The sequence below is a fragment of the Protobothrops mucrosquamatus genome, unplaced genomic scaffold (genome assembly GCF_001527695.2).
Source record: "Protobothrops mucrosquamatus isolate PMUCROS unplaced genomic scaffold, P.Mucros_1.0 scaffold325, whole genome shotgun sequence".
Taxonomy (NCBI): Eukaryota; Metazoa; Chordata; class Lepidosauria; order Squamata; family Viperidae; genus Protobothrops; species Protobothrops mucrosquamatus.
Genome location: NW_015386664.1, coordinates 688,585 through 709,985, shown reverse-complemented (window position 1 = coordinate 709,985; position 21,401 = coordinate 688,585). Strand labels below are relative to the sequence as shown.

Below are 21,401 nucleotides of genomic sequence, written 5' to 3'. Positions count from 1 at the left end.
TGCCCAAATTTTCCAGCCAGCATGACCACTGTGAAGAATAGTGGGAGCCGAAGTCCTCCCACCTAGAGAAAATGAACGTTTAGATTATCATTTCTTATAAGGCTGAGTGTGCAATAAGTACTCTTGAGGAATGACTTCACCTTAGACATTGGGTTCTCTAGGCCAGGGTTTCCCACCCAAACTTGGCAACATTAAGGCATGTGGACTTCAACTCCCAGAATTTCCCAGCCAGCCCTGCTGACTGGGGAATTCTGGAAACTGAAGTCCACACCATCTTAAAGTTATCAAGATTGGGAATCTCTGTTCTAGACTGTATTACTACCCTGGGTGCAATGCCTCTTGAGTTTCAACATTGTCTTTCCTTTTGAGTTCCTATTCTCCATTCCTCCCCCCCACCCCAAGAAATAATTTCAAAAGAATTGTTGGTTTGTGAAGCTGTATTTATTCCCGTATGTGTTTTAATGGATTCTTTTATGAAGAGATCTGTAATATAAAATGCCAATCAAGAGCTTCTTTCCTTGAGTGAGTCGCATACCTTCATAAATTACATAATGAAATGACACAAATTAACCAAAATGCTTTCGGGAATAATCAGAATCCTAATACAATGGCTGTTTTGTGGTTTTCTTGTGCTTCAATAGTTACTTAGGCTCCCTTCTTTTTTTCCCTTTTAATCTATTTCCCACCCTTTGCACTCCACTATAATTGCACTCTTCTAAATCACAGATGATCTACACAATGCCAGATCCAAATAACTTTATCCTCATTCTCCTTAAAAATACTATAGACTTTGCTATGTTCCATTACACATTTTCTTCTATGCCTTGAACTTCTATAATAGTCATCTGCTACTCTTTTTAGCTAATCAGACTTTTTCTTCCTTTGCTTTCTGCCCTTCTCATGTTCTTCTTCTATATACTGTCATCTTTCTAAATATGAATAAAGTGTGCTAAGTAAAACAGTTTGCTTTCTCACTCTTACATTAATCATCCCCAAATTTTCTGTTCTACATCTTCAAGTATGTCTCTCGAATTTCCAGCTGGACTTTTGTTCCTGATGTCAACAGTATGAGCCATTCTATAAATGACACATGGCTTTTGTTTGGACCCTCCTCTATCTCCTTAGCGTTTCATATTTAATCTATTAACAACAATGGGAAAACAGCACCATTTGTGTTTCCTGTGAAGAAAACTCTAGTAATATGCAATTGGTCACAGAAGGTGGCAGGACTATCCAACCTTCGCTGTCATCAAAAAGCTAAGCTGGATCAGACTTGGCTGGCATTTGGATGGATGACTACCAGAAAATTTGAGGTAGGTAAGCTAGACTGCAAAGAGGTTAGCTTTGATTACCACCAACAGGTAGAAGAAAATGAAGTGTTATGCAACATTTTTTTTCTGTGAATATTTTTAAACACTGGAGGAGACCATGATGGTGCCCCAACGTTCATTTTCAGTCAACACATACAACAAGAACAAATTTATCCCACATCTCCCAGAGAACAGACAACTCCTGAATTAGCTTGCCCATTTGCTTCACTGATTCCCCAAACTATTAATGCTCACCCTTCATTTTAGGCATTTTTTAATAACAAAGAGATCTGTAAAACCCAACGTTTTGCAGAAAATATAAACACTGGGATGATTGCATAGAGCAATGTTTAGATTCTCCTCTATCCTTTCTACACCTTGGTACCAAAATAAATGCTGTTACAAAACAGCATATCCTTTCAAAAGTTGCCAGTTAAACTATAGAATAAATAATTTAACATCTTCCCCCACATTTTTCTTTTCCCCATTTCTAATATCTTGGTCTACAAGATCCCTGCTGCATCCGTACATCCAGGCTACACATGTTCATCAGCACCACTTGGATTTAGTAACTTTTGTCTGAACAAACCATTAGCAAGCGATCAGTGTCCAAGCTTTCAAGCAATTGGCATATCTTCTTCAAAGGCCTGAGAATTTATAAGCACCAAAGGTTGACATGATTCTGCTGTTTCAGGTAGAGCTGCAAGGCAGTTCAGAAGCTGGATTCTGGTACTATTATCCTCCTGCCCAAGGATGCTGTATGATATCTTGCCCGCTGGAAGGTGCCACAGGAAATGCCCTCTAAAGTGAGTGGGGGCATGGAGGCTTGCAAGGACCCATTGTTTGTCTTGCAGAGAGATGTTGATCTGCTCAGTAACCAGTCATTCCTACCCTTGCTGTTGCAGGAGCTCTGAGCCCGCTTAATGTCCACTTCAGAACGGGAGATCCGCCCATTGGACAGCCCCTTTGTGGAGCTGGGGTTCAGGGTGGTGTTTGTCCTGCTGCCAGGGAAAATATTTAGTGTTCCGTTGGAGAAGGACGGTTGAGAAGAGGCTATAGAAGACGGCATAACAGCGTGCCTGGGAGACTCACTGTGTCTCTTGGGGTCCTTTCGCAAAAACCCAACTCTGAAGAGGGTCAACTTCCCCTCTGATTGTTTCTCAATCTCTGGCTCTTTCTCCCCAAGCCAAGGCCCGGTCTTTTGTTCTGCATCTCCCCGGCTGGAAGAGGCCACATTTGAACCCATGCAGAGAGTCCCATTGATGTTAACTTTGGTCTTAAGTTCCTCATCTTTTACTGGAGGTACTGTGCTGAGAGATAGCACCAGTTTTTTGGGTGTCCGTGGTTGCTCACCTGTTTCTTCCTTTGGCTTCCCTACCCGTTTCAGAGTGTTTAAATTTTCCATGGCAACAGCTGCTTTGCCAGTGGTCTTAGTTGGACTCATGCTTGTTAGAGCAGGATTGGGCTTAGCTTTGGCGACCGTAAGCTCATCGTCTTCCCCTTCCTTAGTTATGAGAGGGACAATGGACTCATTTGTGAACCAAGGTCTGCGGCCAGATTCCAGATAATCTACGAGTTCCCTGGAGGGCTCTGCTGGCCAATCTTTGGAGGTGAAGGACCAGCGCAAGGGTAGGGTCCTGGGGATGCCCAGCTTGGCCTTATTAGAAGAAGCTTTCAGGCTGACACTTCTGCCCTGCACACCCCGAACCAAGGGACGAGACTCAAATCCTCCTAGAAAAGAACATAGACAGTAATGGCAGCATTTCTCAGGAGTTCTGTGGAAATAAAATATACTGTTTCGAATGCTGAGTTCAAACTAATTTTAACAAAGCATTAACAGCAATCTTGGCAAGACAATCTATTTCTGAACTTAAGGAAGCTTTATAAGCCTCCACATCTTCTACAATTCAGATTTTAGTCCAAGTCAAATAATCCCCCTCCTCCTTCTCAAATCCCTTTCTTCCATTTTTAGTCTTTTTTTTTAAACTACTCACATGCTATTTTCCTAGCCTATAATGTAGTGGCAAAGCAGACATATCCCATCTGCTTGCTGCTAATGCCAAAGCTAAAGTATAAAAAAAAAACCCAAAAAGATGAGACGGACTGATGGAAAGATTTAAAATTTGCTGATTTGGGGATCAGTTATTTATTTTCATCCACAGTGACTCCAGAAGGCAATGGAGACAGAGCTTCCCCATCACTCAAAAGCGTATTAGAGTGGACTAATGGGTAAACCTGAACATTATTATTTATTTTAAATCCATTATAGCTGACTACTCCCATAGACCCAAAGTTTTATATGTCTGAGAATTATTTATGAATGTAATGGGGCTAATGAAGGGTGCACTAAAAGAAAACCTAGAGAACTGTATTGCTTTCTGGGGCAGGATGATACCCACACTGCTAGACTTTAGGAAAAGAAGCAGGCCCAAGATTTGGAATCTTGAAAGAGAAGAAGATTGTCCAATGATAGATGAGCTTGGTTCACGTGTGGCTTTGTGGAAAGCAAGAATAATAAGGGAGACAGGATACCTTTCTCCTGGCTGGTGCTGGCACTGATGAGTGTAGGTGAGTGAGATGATTTTGGCAGAGATGGACAGGTTGTTGAGTTCCAGGACACCAAGCTCTCTCGTTTGCTGCTTCGACTGAGCCTTGTCAGCCAATGTTCTGAAATGGAAGAGCTGGTAGATCCTGCAAGAAAAAAAATATGAAAAAGTTGTGGAGAAAGACTCTTCTGCATTGTCTGCATTTAGAAAGTATATACATACAGTATATTTTCTGAAAGAGAATCATTTAATATCCTTCTATCCTCCACTCCATGAACAAACATATTGCTAAGGGGAGTGAGAACCTTTCTGCTTCAAGTACAAGACATCCTTCTGATTTTCCTTCAACAACGTTTTATTATACCGTCATATATGTAAGATGGGCAGCTCCATCAATCAAATCAAATGATTCCAGAAGGAATAAAAAAAGCTTCTCTTGTTCACCCAAATCTTCTTGGAGAAGAGTTGGGAGTATATATATATATATATGTCAAACAAATCAAAAATAGTTGGAAACCATGCCTTTGGCTCAAATACAGGCCAGGTTTGTATCAGGATGGATTTCAGGATTCATGCTTTAAAAGACAAGTCAGGAATTATTTAGCATTTCCAGGTATGCCTCAATATCATCAATAAATGACATGGAATTTAATCAATGCATAGGAAATGGGGGGAGGGGGCTGTTGAGTAGGCTAAGTAACCCTTGCCAACCTCTAACAGAGCTTCCTCCAGACCAGCTTGGAACTACATTCCGTCTCTGATAGAAGAGGATGTAGGCACCACGTGTGCTGATGTCCTCTTCCATGACCGGTTCCACGGTACTGTCATCATAGCTATACCAGCGACCATCCAAGGTGTTGTAACAATAGGCTGGAGACAGAGGGAAAACCATATCAGCCGACACATTGGAAAATGAACTGAGCTTCCAGAATTCTCACTAACTTGGTAGTGTTGGGAAATTTACAACAACCTCACCAGTGTATTAAATGCTTACTCTTCTGCTTCTAGAGAGGGAAGAAAGCCACAAGGAAGCATTGATAGAAAGTAGCAACATTGTTCTGTAAAGGTCAATGTGATTAAAACAAGATTTGGAAATTCTCACTCTTACTGATGGGTTAACTTGTATTTACAGGTATGCCAAATGTTTGGTATTTGAGCTGTCTTGGATCTGAAACATTCCCTGTGAAGTTCAAAACAGTTTTCTGACATTTGAAACAAACTGTTCTGCATTTGAGACAGTCTGTTTTGATAACTATGGAAGTGTTTTGAGCTTGATACAGAGCTGATTCAAGTTAAAAGCACTTCCAAAATGATAGAAACAACCTGTCTCAAATGGAGAACAGCTGCTTGAAACAGCTGTTTTGAATTCAAACTCAAAAAACTTTGAAGTGGAATGTTTTGCATATCACTACTTATATTTCATATGTTTTTAAATGTCCTATACAAGCACATTTTCGCTAAGTGCACTATTCAGCAACATTTCTTGAAGTAAATGTGAAATTAGACAGCTCAGAAATGAAAAACAGGGCTGCTGAGACCTTGAACGTGCCAAATAGTTCCTTATTCCTCTCCATCCATTCACAGAAGCAGAATTAGCATCAATTTGCAAACTTCCACAATTTTCCTTAATAATTCATCTTACAGAATTATTCATTTCGTCATGCAGAATTCAGAAGTCCCATCCCTTTATGGCAGAGAATACACAGACCTGCCTGTATAAAACAACAATGCTTAGGTCAAGTTAGGCGGGGACACCTAAGGATATGTGGAGTGAATCCCAATTCATTACCTTTCAGCAGGAGTTGCCAGAGATATCTGAGTCACAACCCTATCTACTTACTGAAAACCCACCTGTATAATGTCCACCATGCAGGCTCCCGTGATGATTGCAGACGGCGTACAGATCATAGAGAAAATTACACTGGCCCTCTTCTGGCAGGGATTGCTTCCAGGGGCCCCACTTGCTGCCACGGCTGCGTTTGGCTACGTGGGGAGCCATATCAAGCCCTCGCAGGGGAAAGTGCACCAGAGTGGAGAGCTTATGGCGCTGCTCCCCCACCTGCCGGAAGCGTTTCAAGTGAATGATGAGGATATCGGGGAGTGTCCACAAGCTGAGTTTGACCATGCCTTGTTGAAGGACCTGGCAGTGGGGACAGCGCCAGGCATCATCTGGAGCCAGCTGCAAAGAAGAACGCAGTACAACTACACAGGAGCCTGGGTCTGAACACTGGGGGATGGATGGATCAACTGATAGGAACAGTTTATACCCCACCTCTTCCAGAACCCCCATTAGATATATTGGCACTGAACAGGGAAGGAGCCCAGCAGATGGACATTCCATTGCTGCTCAGAAACATGATGCCTTGTGGCAGAGATAGTCCTGCTCTAGTAATCTCCATAATGCCAAGTTGGTCTTAGCCCACCTTTGCCCTCATCCAAAGGTACCTGCTCCTCCTTAGTGTAGAGCTGAAAGCATTCATTCAGGGTGCAGCTATGCTGCTGTTGATGAAGTTGCTGCTTCAGTCTCACACTTTCTGCATCTTCAACAACTTCTTCCTGGATGTTGCCAAACAAGCTGCAAAAATGCAAAGGGACAGGTCAGAAATATTCCAGTCTTGGTGGTGACTGCACTTTGTGCGGGCCTTCAGTTTCATTTAAGGTAGACACCTATCAAACCAAAGTCCTGTGCTGCTTTTCCAAAAATTCCAATTAAAGTTACTCTAACTCTTTAATATTCAAAGGGTTGAGAAAGCATTGCGTGAATTTCACAGAACCCTAATCCCAAAGGTTCAAGCAGGTTTCTTAGCACAGATGAGTGCTCTTCATGAAGGAGAATTTCAATTTGTGTTAAAGACAAGGCTTTTCTGAGAAGCTTCTGAAAATGTCGAATGTGATGAGGCTCCAAAACAGGGAATAAATTTTCATGTCCCATGCTTTGGAAGTCAGTTCAAGTTTTTGTTGTTTCTCAAGTATGCAACTCTCATGCAACCCATTGCGTGACTGTCACCTAAGGTTTGTAAACTAAGCAATTTGAAAAACTCCATAGGAATCACTAAGGATCTCAGCCCTGAAGTTGCAGCCAATATTGAGAGGTAAGGCTGGCTCTGCAACACAGCAGCATTTCTGACTGTCTTTTTAAAAATGTACTGTTTTAGAAGTATTATAGTTGAGTTAAATTTCAAAGCAATGTTGCTCATATCTACTTTTTCATTAAAGTAAGATTTTAATCTTAATCCTAGCTCTTTTTCCCCTTGGCTACAATCACTTCTTGGAGGCCAGTCCTACAATTCCACACAAAGCCAAGTGTCTCCTCACTTAAAAATGCTGCCCATTCCTGCTCTAAATCAAGTGTCACTCAAAAGGGATATAGTCTTACAACTGTTCCTGGCTTATATTAATAATAATAATAATAATAATAATAATAATAACAACAACAACAAAACAACAACAACAACAACAACAACAACAACAACAACAACAACAACAATAATAATAATAATAATAATAATAATAATAATAATAATAATAATAAAAAAAAAAAAAAAGTTGGAAGGGACCTTGGAGGTCATCTAGTCCAACCCTCTGCTCAGGCAAGAAACCTTATACCATTTCGGACAAATGGCTGTCCAGTCTCTTCTTAAAGACTTCCAGTGTTGGAGCATTCACCCCTTCTGGAGACAGGTTGTTCCACTGGTTAATTGTTCTAACTGTCAGGAAGTTTCTCCTTAGTTCTAGGTTGCTTCTCTCCTTGATTAGTTTCCATCTGTTGCTTCTTGTCCTGCCTTCAGGTGCTTTGGAAAATAGCTTGACTCTCTCTTCTTTGTGGCAGCCCCTGAGAGATTGGAATACTGCTATCATGTCCCCCCTCGTCCTTCTTTTCATTAAACTAGACATACCCAATTCCAGCAGCCGTTCCTTATATGCTTTAGCCTCCAGTCCCCTAATCATCTTTGTTGCTCTTCTCTGTACTCTTTCTAGAGTCTCAACATCTTTTTTACATCGCGGTGACCAAAACTGGATGCAGTATTCCAAGTGTGGCCTTACCAAGGCATTGTAAAGTGGTATTAACACTTCACATGATCTTGATTCTATCCCTTTGTTAATGCAGCCCAGCACTGTGTTAGCCTTTTTGGCAGCTGCAGCAGACTGCTGGTTCATATTTAAGTGATTGTCCACTAGGACTCCGAGGCTCCTCTCACAGCCGAGGTCCCCAGCCAAGATCACAGAATCATTACAGTGATTCTGATTCGGTAAATGAGATATTAAGAGAAGGCATGAGTGCTTCCATTTTGTTCAAATTTACCTTAGGATTTTTATCCTAAGTTTTAATTTAGAGGGATCCTGAATGATCATGTTCTTTCCTTCCTCCAGAAAGTCCTTTGTAGGCCACTCTAAAGATAGCAGATGCCTCTTGGTGAGCTGTTGAGGAATTTTCTATAGTGGCATTTTTTTTCAGTCACCCTATGTCCTGCTTACAGCCTTCTTCCATAGTTCTGTACATGCAGGAGGAAATCATTCTCACAAACAAACAAGGAGAAAGGGGAAACCCTAATCTAGTCTAAACTACACTACAAAACCAACCTAGAACTAAGGAGAAATTTCCTGACAGTTACAATAATTAATTAATGGAATGAGTTGTCTCCAAAACTTGTGGTTTTTAAGAAGAGATTGGACAGCCATTTGTATGAAATGGTATATAGGTTTTCTGCTTGAGCAGGGGATTGGACTAAAAGACTTCCAAGGTCCCTTCCAACTCTGTTATTCTGTTATTCTGCCATTTTGTGTGAGCATAACTTTTATGGGTAGTTTTGATAGGGATACCTATAAAAAATAACCACTGGAAGTAATGAAGCCACCAGGAGATGATTAGAAGCTTAGGTCTTGCTGGTTTTGTGCAGTAGTACAGCAGCCAAGGGATCGCAGGGCTCCGCATCCTACGGCCAATTTTTTTCTATTTGAGGATCCTAAATGGGCCTAAACTCACCCCGGAGAGACGACAAAGAAGGAGGAGTACCCCGTGAACCCTGGAGAGATGGCAGTCGATCCGGTCATCTGGGGAAAACCCTCCAGAAACCAGCAGAAGAAAGGCTAGCTTCACTCTAGAGTCTAGCTCAAGCTACAAGCAGCCGAAGCCAAAAAGCACTAATTTAAGCTTGATCGTAAACAATGTGTTTGGAACTGGGTAAGAATACTGACTCTCTCTCTGCTACTTGATAATTGACCTCCTGGAAAAAAAACCCCAAGAAGCAAAAATCCTCCGAAAGTGAGAAGGAGGGGGACTTTTGCTCCACCCTCTCACAGATGGAAGCGGCAAATTAAACTTTTATGGGGAACAGAGATATATTGAAATGAAATGAATATAAGACTTAAATCTGGATAAGTTTGAAATTGGTGGAATTAGTTAAGATTTTCTTTTCAAAAAATTATTGATGAAAACAGAAGAAAGTAATTGCTTGTTTTGAAAACTGAAAAATGAACTGGTGCTGACATCTAGTTGTAGATGAAAATATACAATTGTGGTTGCTCTGATACAGGAATTGGCAGAAAGTCCAGAAAAAGATAATCTGTTTTTGTGACCTTCAATGTTTTAACTAAACAGAGAACAACTGCAACAAAGAAAAGAAAACATTTTGGGCTATCTACAAAGCAAGAACCATAAACTTTAGAGAAAAAAAAACTGATCTTCCTGGATTATAAATACTTATTGAACTGTGACTCTAAAGCTTTTTGCAGAGAAAGGAAAACTTTGACTTTTGGCTATCATGGAACATCAGAGATCTGCAGAAAGAACATATCAAGAAAAAACAAATACTTTCAAGGAGGAAATGTATGCTGTTGCAACTAATACAAATGACAATGACTTCAAACCACGAGGAAATTAAAAACAACTTTGAAAATATAAATGAACATATCTTCAATTTAATCTCACAACAAAAAACTCTCAGAAAATAAAAAAGAGAGCGATCAAATAAAGCAGACAACTGAACATAAACCAGAGGAAAGAGATTTAAAGATGGAACCCAACAATGGAAGGAATTATGACTTAACCCAGGCAGAGAAAAACCTGCAGGAAATATCGCACATGGAAAAGATAAGCTACACTTCAAGATTGCAAAATAAGCCTGAGGACAAGAAAAAAGATTCGACAAAATGGATTATAGAGCTTTCAGGAGAACTACGAGAACTTGAGAGACAAAAAATGATAAGAGAAAGTAAGAGAGAAAGAAAGAAAAAGATTTTCAATGAATATGAAGAGGCAAAACATTTCTTGACTTGTCTCTTGTACCTACAACATCTACAAGACTATGGGAAGACCTTCTGGTCCAGTGGAGCATATTGATTAGGGAAGATGTTTGGCAAAAAAAAAAAAAGGCTAAGGTTAGAATTAAGAAATTAGATGATGGGATTTATCAGATGGAATATGTAAAGATTAAACACCTGTTTGAATATCATTAAAGAAATAGAAAAATTCTGGATATAAATGAAGTTTAGTTTAAGAGGAATGGGCCCCTCAAGTATTTTTTTATGATATGAGAAATATAAAAATGTTGGGAGGGAAATGTTTTAGATACTTAAGTGTAATTGATTTTGAGAAAATTTCAATTGATAAGAATGTTTTGAATAGATTTAAAAGATTAGATGATTGGATTTATTAGATGGAATATTTAAAGATTAAACATTTGTTTGAATATGGCTAAAAGGAATAGAAAAATTCTGGATATAGATGTATTTTAGCTTAAGTAGAGACATGTTTTGCAAGTAGTATACTATTACCTTCTTTTTTCTTCTTCTCTCTCTTTTGCTTTTGTTTTAAGATATGAAAAATATATAACTGTTGGGATGGCTTGTATGAGGAAAAAGATTTAAATACTTAGGTGTAATTAACTCTGAGAAAATCTTAACTCGTAAGGATGTTTTGAACACTGCGGGGAAAACAAATTTAAATAAAACTTTGAAAACAGGATTTATGACAAGGTAATTAAGATGTTTTATAGATGGCATTTAGACCCTCAAAAATTGTCTTGCATGTATCCGAATTTGCAACCAAAATGTTGGAGATGTGGTAGTATGGATGCTACTTATTATCATATTTGGTGGACATGTAGGGATGTTAAAGCCTTTTGGATTAAGATTTGGTGGAATATTCAACAGATTTTTAAGAAAAAGATAAAATTTACACCGCAGTTATTTTTATTGGGTATCANGATGATTGGAGACAGAAAGTATCATATTTTGCAGAGATGGCAAAAATATCCGCGTACCTGAAGGATCATTCTCAGGAAAAATTTATCTCAATATGGAGAAGATGGATAGATTATATTCAGAGAAAGTATGAACTGAAAAATTATTATGTAGCTTTTGATTAAAAACTTGGAACAAAATTAGGTATATTATATATTGATACAACTTAAAAAAAATTTTTTTTGTTGTAATTTAATGTTATTTTAGAGTCACAGTAATTTTGTACTAGTGTGTAGTAATAATGAGTAGTTTTGATTAGTATTGGATGATTGTGCATTTATTTCCTAGATTAGCTTTGGGAAGTCCTGGGGGGGGAGGGGGGAAAGGAGTAGGTTGGTATTATAGATTTATATGTATATATATGTATGATTTTTTTTTTAAGGAGGTGCCCGGTGGTACCCCAACTGCACTGACGGGATGGTTGAGGGGGAAAGGGAGGTAGGAAAGAGGGAGGAAGGAGGAGTGGTGGTAGGATAGGGAGGAGGAAGGTGTAGGCAAGTGAGAGGGTGGTGCGGAAGGGGGACACCGGACACGTCCATGAATGTATTGATTGGTGTTGATTTTTTCTTTTTGGTTAATATTGTGATAAAAGATTTATGTTTTTGTTTTTCAATGAAAAATCAATAAAAATTTATTTTTTTTAAAAAAAGATGATCAATTAGAAAAGAAGCTTTATATTGATGTAGTTGTTACTTATAGAAATACTAAAAATGTTTATATTCAATTGTTATCTATCAAAATACTAAGAAATGTACTAATTTAAGGTTGATAAAAGAGAATATTATTGGAAAAAGAGAAAATCAAGGAAAGCTACTATGTAGATTATGGAATTATAGAAATTAATTGTTATTTATTGTTTTGAAATATAAACCCAGACAACACACTGTTTACCAAATATTAAGATGATTATATTAAAAAATTAATAAAATATATTTTTTTAAAAAAAGAAGCTGAGGCCTTTAGCAAGTGCGCTGATGGACCACATGCACTCAACCTACTAAGCTACTAATGTGAAATAAAAATGTTAACTATACTGTGGTTTTTCCTAGTTCTGTTTTATATTATCTTGAAATTAAATTAAAAAAATGGAGGCAACATTAAAAAAAAGCCCAGCAAGACATTATGTATGTATTAGCCTGTTACAAATATGCTGGAGGAGAAAGGAAACTGGAGTAAAATAGGCTTGGTTAAATACTGGGTATACATTTTACATAGCAATTTCCCCCAACCTGGCATCTTCCGGGTAAATGGAATAAAATTTCCCATCTTTCCCCCCCCCCCCAAATCTCTCTCTCTTTCCATGCATGTATCTGAAGTCAGAAAGAATCATGAGCAATTTAAGCTGCAATGTAAATTTTTCTGGAAGCCACATCTCTGCCTTTTGCGGATAGTCAGTGAAATCCAGCAACTCATTTACAAATGGATTTGCAATGCAAACTCACCATTCTTTGGTGGTCAGATCCCATTCGACTACCAGCTTCACGTGAACGGGACCGCCAGGACCTCCAAATTGCAGTGCTCTGTAAGAAAAGAAAGCTGCTAGATACATTTGGAAGGGGGGGAGGGGAGGGTTGTAATACCACCAGTTCTTGAAGAGCAGCCTCAAGTGATGCGATTCAAATAAATGATTCATTAAGAGAAATGGAGAATTTCATGAGCCATAGAAGAATTATTGGTCAGGAAGTACAATCACAGTGGAAGCTGATGGGAAGCCTCAGGTACATGGGATCTCAGAGATACCCATAATAAACACATTCCAGGCCTATATATGACTTCTATAGCTCCCATTAGACTTACAAGTTAGGAAACTGTACAGGGTTTTTTTTCCCTCACTTGTTTAAATTTAAAGATTTTTTTTTAACATAAAAAGGTATACAGTCTTCACTTAGTGACTGTTCAAAGTTACGACTGACCTTCTCCAAACTACATATGAACGAATTCTGGAATCTGGTGGCGGTACATAACTCCCTCCAGTCACATGACCACATTTGGGTGTTTGGCAACCGGTTCACCTTTACAGCTGGTTGTAGTCTTCCGTGGTCATGTGACTGCAGCTTAAGATATTTTTTGTAGGTCTCCAGCCTTTTTGGCCAGTTTCTGGCAAAAAAAAATGCCCATAGGAATGAATAGATTTGCTTAATGACAGCTATGTTTGTTTAACAACTGACCTACTCACTAGATGACCACTATGTTCACTTAGCCACCACAAAAAGAATTTTAAAATCGAGTCGGTCATGTGGTGCCTTGACTTATGACAGAAATTGTAGGCTCCATTATTGTTGTAAGTCAAGGACTACCTATAACAACTCTAAGGCAGAGTCTGCTATCCTTAAACTCCACAAAGTCTCTGACTAATATACCAAAGGCATTGGCTCCAATACTAGCACAAGAAGCCACACCACAGATGAGAGTCAGTTTTGCCTGGTTGTCAGCAGGGGGCAGACTCTTCCCACAGAAGAGCTAATTCATAATCTACATTTTTAATCCTCATAATAAAAATCCCCCACAAGTAGTTGGATTGCACACACACTCATTAGAGAAATCAGGAAGCAAGGAGTCAAATGATGTCCCACATTCTGGTTTATTTTTCAGGTCCCGAATGTAAAATGCAATAGCCTTAAATGCTTCCTCCCCCCTAAAATAAAGTAGCAAGAGAGCCAGCTGGACATAGTGGCTAAGTGCCAGGCTAGAACCCAGAAGACAGAGTTCTAATTCAGCCTTAGGCACAAAGCCAATTGAGTGATCCTGGGCCACTCACTCTTTCTCAGCTCCTGGAAGGAGGCAATGGCAACCACTTCCAAAATCTTGCCAAGAAAACTGCAGGGACTTGTCCAGGCAGTCATCAGGAGTCAGCACTGATGTGAAGGCTCAGTTAGATGTACTTTGTACACTTGCACAAAGTACATCTAACTGAACTCCATACATTCATTTCTCTCATTCATTCCCAGAAGCCTCTTGGCACCATTTCCACCTTTTTGTAAAAGAAAAGATTATGTTGTCATAAGCAAATGAATTGTATTTGATAGTATGAACAACCAATAACACCAAGACAATCATGCCTGACATTGTGGTGTGGTTGTGGTTTGCATGCGTGTGCGTGCAGGTGTGCGTGTGTGTGTGTGTGTGTTGGAATTACTGGCTGAGAGGTAAATCCCATTTTATCTGTCCCTTGCACTTTCTGCTCCAATAGGCAAAAGAAACAATTCTCAAACAGTCTGCTTTTAAAACTGTTTACTCTTCAAAGCCGGGTTGTTGTCTTGTTAGTGTAAAGTGACAAACACATTAAAACTATACAGATGCTATCTGGCTACTGCTATCAGTAGGAAGAGGAAGGTAACTGTACTGGGCAATAGCTGCTGAGACATGGACAGGCAGTGCAATATCGGCAGATGGCTTTGCCTGTATCCATTAAGGCAGTTACTGCCTTTGGATGCAGTTAGCAGTGATGCTAACTCATCACTAATGTTGAAAATCAAACATCTCAGCAGAGTGAGAAGAGCTGGAATAGATTTGGGGGGTTACATGCAGTACCTCAGGTAGAAATGAAAATCTGGGTGCTGCCTTACAACTACAGAAGCCTTTGTTCCTTTGGACATGATAACAATGTTCCAATATTTTAGAGGCTGCCAAGAATAAGAAGGGGTCAACCTATTTTCCAAAGCATCAGAAGGTAGGACAAGAAACAGTAGATGGAAATTAATCAAGGAGAGAAGCAAATTACAACAACAGGAGAAATTTCCTAATGATGAGAACAATTAACCACTGGAACGGCTTGCCTCCAGAAGTTGTGGGTGTTTCATCACTGGAGGTTTTTAAGAGATTGGGCAGCACTTGTCTGGAATGGTATAGGGTTTCCTGCTTGAATGGAGGGTTGGACTAGAAGACCTCCAAGGTCCCTTCCAACTCTGTTATTCTGTTATTCCCCTAATCTTGCCAATACTCAGCTGTAATATTTTTTCATATATTACTATTTTTAGTTATTTACTTATTTGGTTTCTACAGCCACCCATCTCAGCAAGTTACTCTGGGTGATATATATCATGAATTCTAGTTGAACTGGTAAAAGGTAGGATTTTAACACACTGTTTTGCATATTATGCCTATGATGTATTTGAATGGAGAATTTGGGTTGTACCAACTGTGATCTGCTCAAGAAGACAACATAGTTTGAAAGTGAACACAATGTAGTAATTACTTATAAACAAAATGTCTTTTCCCATAATGCAGAGGATTCTTTTTGATGCTTAGGCAGGAAGAGAAGGAAGAGGAATTGGACGATTTAAAAAAGACGTGGCTCAGAAAAAAAAGATGCTTTCTGTCAGGAAATAATTTAGCTAGGATTCTCATTCCTAATCTTTGATTACAAACTCCTTTTAGTCATTAATTTCTAATGCTTTGCCTTTCTTACCTGTCCACAGTGGGATGATACAGCGGCCATCTGTCCTGAGGAGAGAGATAGCTGCACAGAGAAGACCCTCCAACTACTCGCACCTGGAACAGACTCCCACTAGCCTGAAAGGAAAAATGAAGCAGGAAAAGATAATGAGCCATGAAAATCCCAGGTCCTTTTCTCCTTACGGAAAGCATTTCTCAAATTAGTTTAGGTCATGAACAAGAAGAACGAGGACTGCAGCATTTTAAGAAAGCTCCGGGGTTAACCTCACACTAAGCATCTTTTAATGGGCAAATCAAGATTACTCCAGGAGATACTTAAAGACTATTATACTATGATGTAGTAAACACAGACTGTTTCTCTATAAAGCTATTTTTTTTTACTAATGCAAGGTTCATTTTTCTAAACTAGACATGTCTAAGTTTATAGCTCGTTCCCAACAAGGTAAATAGGCACCAAAATTTCCTTACAGATTATATGATTCCAAAACACATTGAAAGAACTTTTTAAAGTAGTGAACTGCGGTTTGAGCATACAAAGCGAGTGAAATGCTCTTTGAAACCATGAGTCAAACTATTAACGCAGTGACTCCAAATCTAACTTTTTTGACTTGCAGCAACCCTCTTAGGCTTTAAGCAAAAGGGGTCTTTCTCAGCTCAATTACCCAAGCTTTTTTTTTTCCTCAATAAGTCCTGTTGTAAAATATTGCTGAAGGGACACCCTCGAGTCAGGCCTGCATCTAAGGAACGTTAAGAACCACACAATGCTTTTTCCTACTTAGAAACAATTCCCACTTAGCTTCAAAAGTAGACAGAGCATTCAATTGATTCAGAGTAAAGCAAATACAAGACAGACTCTGGCTTGCCTCCTAGTCCAATGATGTCTATCAGCACATATTTTTATTTCCTTCTAGATCGATTCCTTTTGATGCAGGAGGATATTGTTGGGAAATGGCCAAATACATTCCTGCCATTGGATTGACTCTTTGAACCAACCCTCACTTAAAGCCACTTTTTTGCCCCATATATAACAAATAGTTAAGAGCCCTGTGGCACAGTGGTTAAAGTGCGGTATTGTAGGCAAACTCTGCCCACAGCCTGGAGTTCAATCCTGACAGGACTCAAGGTTGACTCAGCCTTCCATCCTTCCGAGGGCTATAAAATGAGGACCCAGATTGTTGGGGGCAATATGCTGACATTGTAAAGATCTCAGAGAGTGTTGTAAAGCACTATAGCACAGTATATAAGCCTAAATGCTAATCAGTTAGAATAATAGTTTTTGATCAGTTGTGTCTGATTCTCAGAGACTACCTGGACAAGCCCCTGCAGTTTTCTTGGCAAGGTTTTTCAGAAGTGGTTTGCCATTGCCTCCTCCCTAGGGCTGAGAGAAAGTGACTGGCCCAAGGTCAGCCATTTGGCTTCATGCCCAAGGTAGGACTAGAACTCACAGTCTCCCAGTTTCTAGCTTGATGCCTAAACCACTACACCAAACTGGCTCTCAAACTCTCAAAGATACTAAGCTAAGTGAACGATATAACATAAAAGCAAGCTCAACACCAGGTCTCTGTGGATAAGACTCTCCTGAACACAAAATGTAATCAGTGGTCCATAAACATGAATTTTCATGAACTTTAACATGAATTTTAAATCATTTGTCCTTTCATACAAGTAAGATTTATTTATGTATTTATAGAATTTATCTGGCCATCTAGTTAATTTAATGATTTAATGGGTCAGAACACAATCAACAAACAGAAACAGGAAAAAAAGCCAGCCTCAAAGACACCTTAAAAGTAGTGAAAGATTGAAACCTTTGTCACATCTTAGTGCATGTTTATTATATCCTCCATTTCTACATAAATACAGAAGTTTGTGTAGAAGTAAAATTAATTACTTTAAAACAAAGAGGGTGAGGCTGATAATAAAGTAAATTACGTGTTTATGATAGCAAATTAATCCACCTGGCTCTAGTTTCTTCAAAAAAATTGTTTTAAAATTCACTCCCTTTTCCTTAGTGCAGTTGCAATTTACTCATCATCATACAAATGGACTAATTTACTCTGTCCTCTCTTCCCATAATGCTTTTTTTGCCACATCCAATTAGCCAATACATTTTGCACATCAATATGTTTTGGGTCCAGCTCCCTCATCTTCTTGATAGAGACAGTAATGTAGTCTGATGAGAAGACAAATGTGAATCCATTATCCTAACAGCATTCAGATTATAGTCCACTGTTCCCATATAGATTTCAGGAAGACTGTTAAATTCCAACACACATGCTTCACGAATTTAGGACATGAGTAGAGGTTAGCTAGCAATCTGCTTTTTCTAGCTCTTATCCATTTCCCAATAATTCTATCTGAGATAGCTGGTTGTCACTTCAGGGACTAATTAAATTCACATTCTAGTTGGAGCTAAAGATGAAATGGTATTACCCTGTTACATATATTTTAATTAACACATTTCTATGCACAGGATGTTATTTCAAAGAACAGAATGATAGTGGAATGGATTTCTTCTGCCACTGGAGCCAAGAAATTTCAATGAGATGAGCAAAAACTAAGGAAACAGCTAAGATATGAATGTTTCATCCCTCAAACTCACCTAGCTTTTCCCATAACATGGCTAAGTGGACCCTGGAGAAAAGCCTCTGATAAAAACAACTGAAATTTTGAAAGGGACCACTGGAGCCCAAAACAGCCTCACGGGGCGGGGCTCCTCTGAACTTAGTAATGATCCTGTTTTGTACTTTATTTTGCTGTCCTGAAGCTTTATCACTAGGTAGCCTTCTAAGAGAAGAGAATCTGTTCAGGAGATTGGAAATAATGCCACCAAAGATGAAGATAGGAGTAGACTCTTCTTGAATTAATAAACAGAAATTCTTAGCATCAGCACCATGGGCTGTTAGAAGCAGGAAACTACTATGAATTGCATACATACATTTGCCAAAGGCTCTCTGATGAACAGCAAATCTTTAGTATAGGGTACCCAAGCATGTAGAAAGACAGATGTTCCATTTCCCCAGTGAGAACAGAGCAGGTCCATACTAAGAGCTACAGATTTTCCAGGTCATTTCCCTTACATGACTTTGCAGTTAAGTCAGGAGGCTGAGCAATTCTCAATAAGAGCTGGAGATTCTCTATTGGGGTATTAGTAAGAACAATATCTTCTTGAAACAGAGTATGTTTATGTGTGTGTTTGTGTAGTGTATGCACATTAATGAAAATTCCTCAAACTAAAGGAATAATATTGAAGTCCTTGTCCAGAATACCTTCCCCAACTCCAGCTTGGGAGTTGGGAATTCTAGGGTTGGGAATTCTAGGAATCTAGTACCCGGGCAATGAGCACAGGCTCTCCTCAGGGCTGTGTGCTCTCTCTGTTGCTTTTTTCTCTCCATACCAATGACTGTAACCTCAAAGGAACCGTGTGTTAAAGTATTGAAATTTGCAGATGATACAACAGTGGCCTCATTCAAGACAGTGCTAAGCCTGCATATATTGGTAAACAGAAGGTTGAACAACTGGCCCTATAGTGCAGCCGTAACAATCTGGAGCTGAATATGCTTAAAACTGTAGAGATGAGAGTGGATTTTAGAAGGAGCCCTTCTATTTTACCACCTCTTACCACATTAGATAGCACAGTTATCAGCAGTAGAGCCCTTCATATGTTTGGATTCTACAAACTCCTAGGACTTGAAATGGACACTTAACATTAGAAACATCACTAAAAAGGCACAACAAAGAATGTTATTTCTGCATCAACTCAGAAAGTTCAAACTGCCCCAGGAGCTGTTGATACAGAGGAATTATTGAGTCTGTCATGTGAACGTCTATAACTCTCTGGTTTGGTACAGCAACCAAACAGGACAAGCACAGATCTAAAGTATAGTTAAGACTGCAAAAAGAATAATTGCAACCAACCTGCCTTCCATAGAAGACCTGTATAACGCATGGATCAAAAGGAGGGCTGGGAAGATATCTGCAGACCCTTCACCTCCTAGACATAAGCTGGTCCAACTTCTTCCCTCAGGATGGCACTACAGGGCACTGTAGGCCAAAAGAACTAGATACAGGGACAGTTTTTTCCCCTCAGGCCATCACTCTGCTGAACATCTAATTCTCATAGTGCTGTCTAAAGGTTATGTATATTTACCCAAGTAGTATAGCTGTTGCATTATTATTATCCTTCTTATTATCATTATTTCTCCCTCTTATTGGTATTATGATTATCATTTTTCTGCTGCTTTGTGTGTTCACTGAGAGCTTCTGTACCAGAGGCAAATTCCTTCTGTGTCTAATCACACTTGACCAAATAAAGTATTCTATTCTATTCTATTCTATTCTATTCTATTCTATTCTATTCTATTCTAGGGAATTCCAGACAAGAGAATGCTAATATAGACTTGCAATAGTCAATCTTGGCTATATTAAATCCAATTAACTTTTGTATCAAGGGTTTAATTTTTTAAAAAATGCAGATAATGAAAATTTCCTGCTAAGAAAAGATTAGTTTCCAGAATCTTTTTTATGTTATACAAATTGGTTAAGTTGCACATATTTTCTCTTCTTGACCCTAAGGAGACGCAAGCTGTCAGGCAAGGCATATACATTTTACCCCTGCCCGCCAGAAATCCAGCATGTCACCATATTTAATTCTGCTTAAGAGATTTAATGAAACATTGTTGGCACATTGCTCTCCTCATTATAAGGATAAAAATCTTAGGCTGATATTCTCAGGAGGTTCTTTTGCCCCATTTTTATTTCATGATTATAGACTCTCCCTACTTTCAGGCATTCCTAAAGACTCCCTTATGGGATTTCTTTCCACATCCCAGATGGAGTATCAGAGAAGTCTAGGCAAACTCACTTGCTACTTGCTTTCTCCGGGCTTCTCTACATTTATGCCATGGCCTCACTTTAGCCAGGCATTCCCATTTGCCTCCAAATTACCAGCTGGTATTGCTAGCTAGGCTTCTAAATATCCCTGGATAGCAATGAAAGCAGCAGAGGGCCAGAGAGTTAATTAAACACTTCCATATTTTAATTAAACCAATTTAATGAAATGCATTCTTTAGAATCACACATCCAGAAAAAAAAAATCTGTGCTAAGTTACAAAGGGGCTTGTTAAACATCTTATGTAGATACTGGAAATACAAGCATAAGGGATGAGGGAGTGATAGAGCTGCTAAAAATCAGGGAATACCCAATACTGTTCCTACGGGGAAAAGGCTACCTCGGTGATTGAATCAGTTCTACAATGCAGAACTCGAAGAACACAGAAATTTAACAAATGCTGTGGGGGAACAGACTAGGGATCTCTCTTCTAACCCAACTTTCTGCTTATAACAGTGACCAGAGAGCTGCTTCTCGCAAGACCCAAAGAGGAACTTGACTGGAGTAGTCCACTTTCATTATCTTCTACAGCAACCAGATTTAATTACATGCAGATTCTAAACCTTAAGTTTTTATAAAGTTACTAGCTGTACCCGGCCACGCGTTGCTGTGGCTCAGTCTGGTTAAATGGAAAAGAAAGAAAAGAGAGAGTGCACGTTTCTAATATGTTTAATTTCACAATGCTTGTGGGTATACAATATTTTTTGTTGTTCCATTGTCTGTGCATCAATTCCAATGCAATGTCACACGAAATAATTAAATCAAAATGAAAATAAATCGAAATGTATGAAAATTCAATTTAACAATGCAATCGGAAACATTGAAATGGAATCGTAAAATTGGAAATTTGGAAATCGTAAATGGATCATAAATTGGAAACATTGAAATGGAATGGTAAAATCGTAGCGTGTGTTGCTTTTACGTCCAACAGATGGCGCTGTTTTTCAAAAAAAAGCATGTTTTACCTGTCACAGGTGTGACATCTACCGTATTTTTCGCTCTATAAGACGCACTTTT

At 39.0% G+C, this 21,401-nt stretch overlaps 1 protein-coding gene across 1 annotated transcript in view; it reads right to left on the bottom strand.

Annotated features, from left to right (window-relative positions):
- Positions 1–422: 422 nt before the first annotated feature.
- USP43 (ubiquitin specific peptidase 43) overlaps positions 423–21,401 on the bottom strand; it is a 111,419-nt gene continuing 90,440 nt past the window's right edge. Inside the window, exons 11-17 of the mRNA XM_015815207.1 lie at positions 15,507–15,610; positions 12,541–12,618; positions 6,302–6,431; positions 5,708–6,035; positions 4,568–4,726; positions 3,843–4,001; positions 423–3,041 (exon numbers count right to left, since the gene is read on the bottom strand). Coding sequence (XP_015670693.1) covers positions 2,023–3,041; positions 3,843–4,001; positions 4,568–4,726; positions 5,708–6,035; positions 6,302–6,431; positions 12,541–12,618; positions 15,507–15,610 — 1,977 coding nt within the window. The 3' untranslated portion in view covers positions 423–2,022. The remainder of the gene's footprint in view (positions 3,042–3,842; positions 4,002–4,567; positions 4,727–5,707; positions 6,036–6,301; positions 6,432–12,540; positions 12,619–15,506; positions 15,611–21,401) is intronic.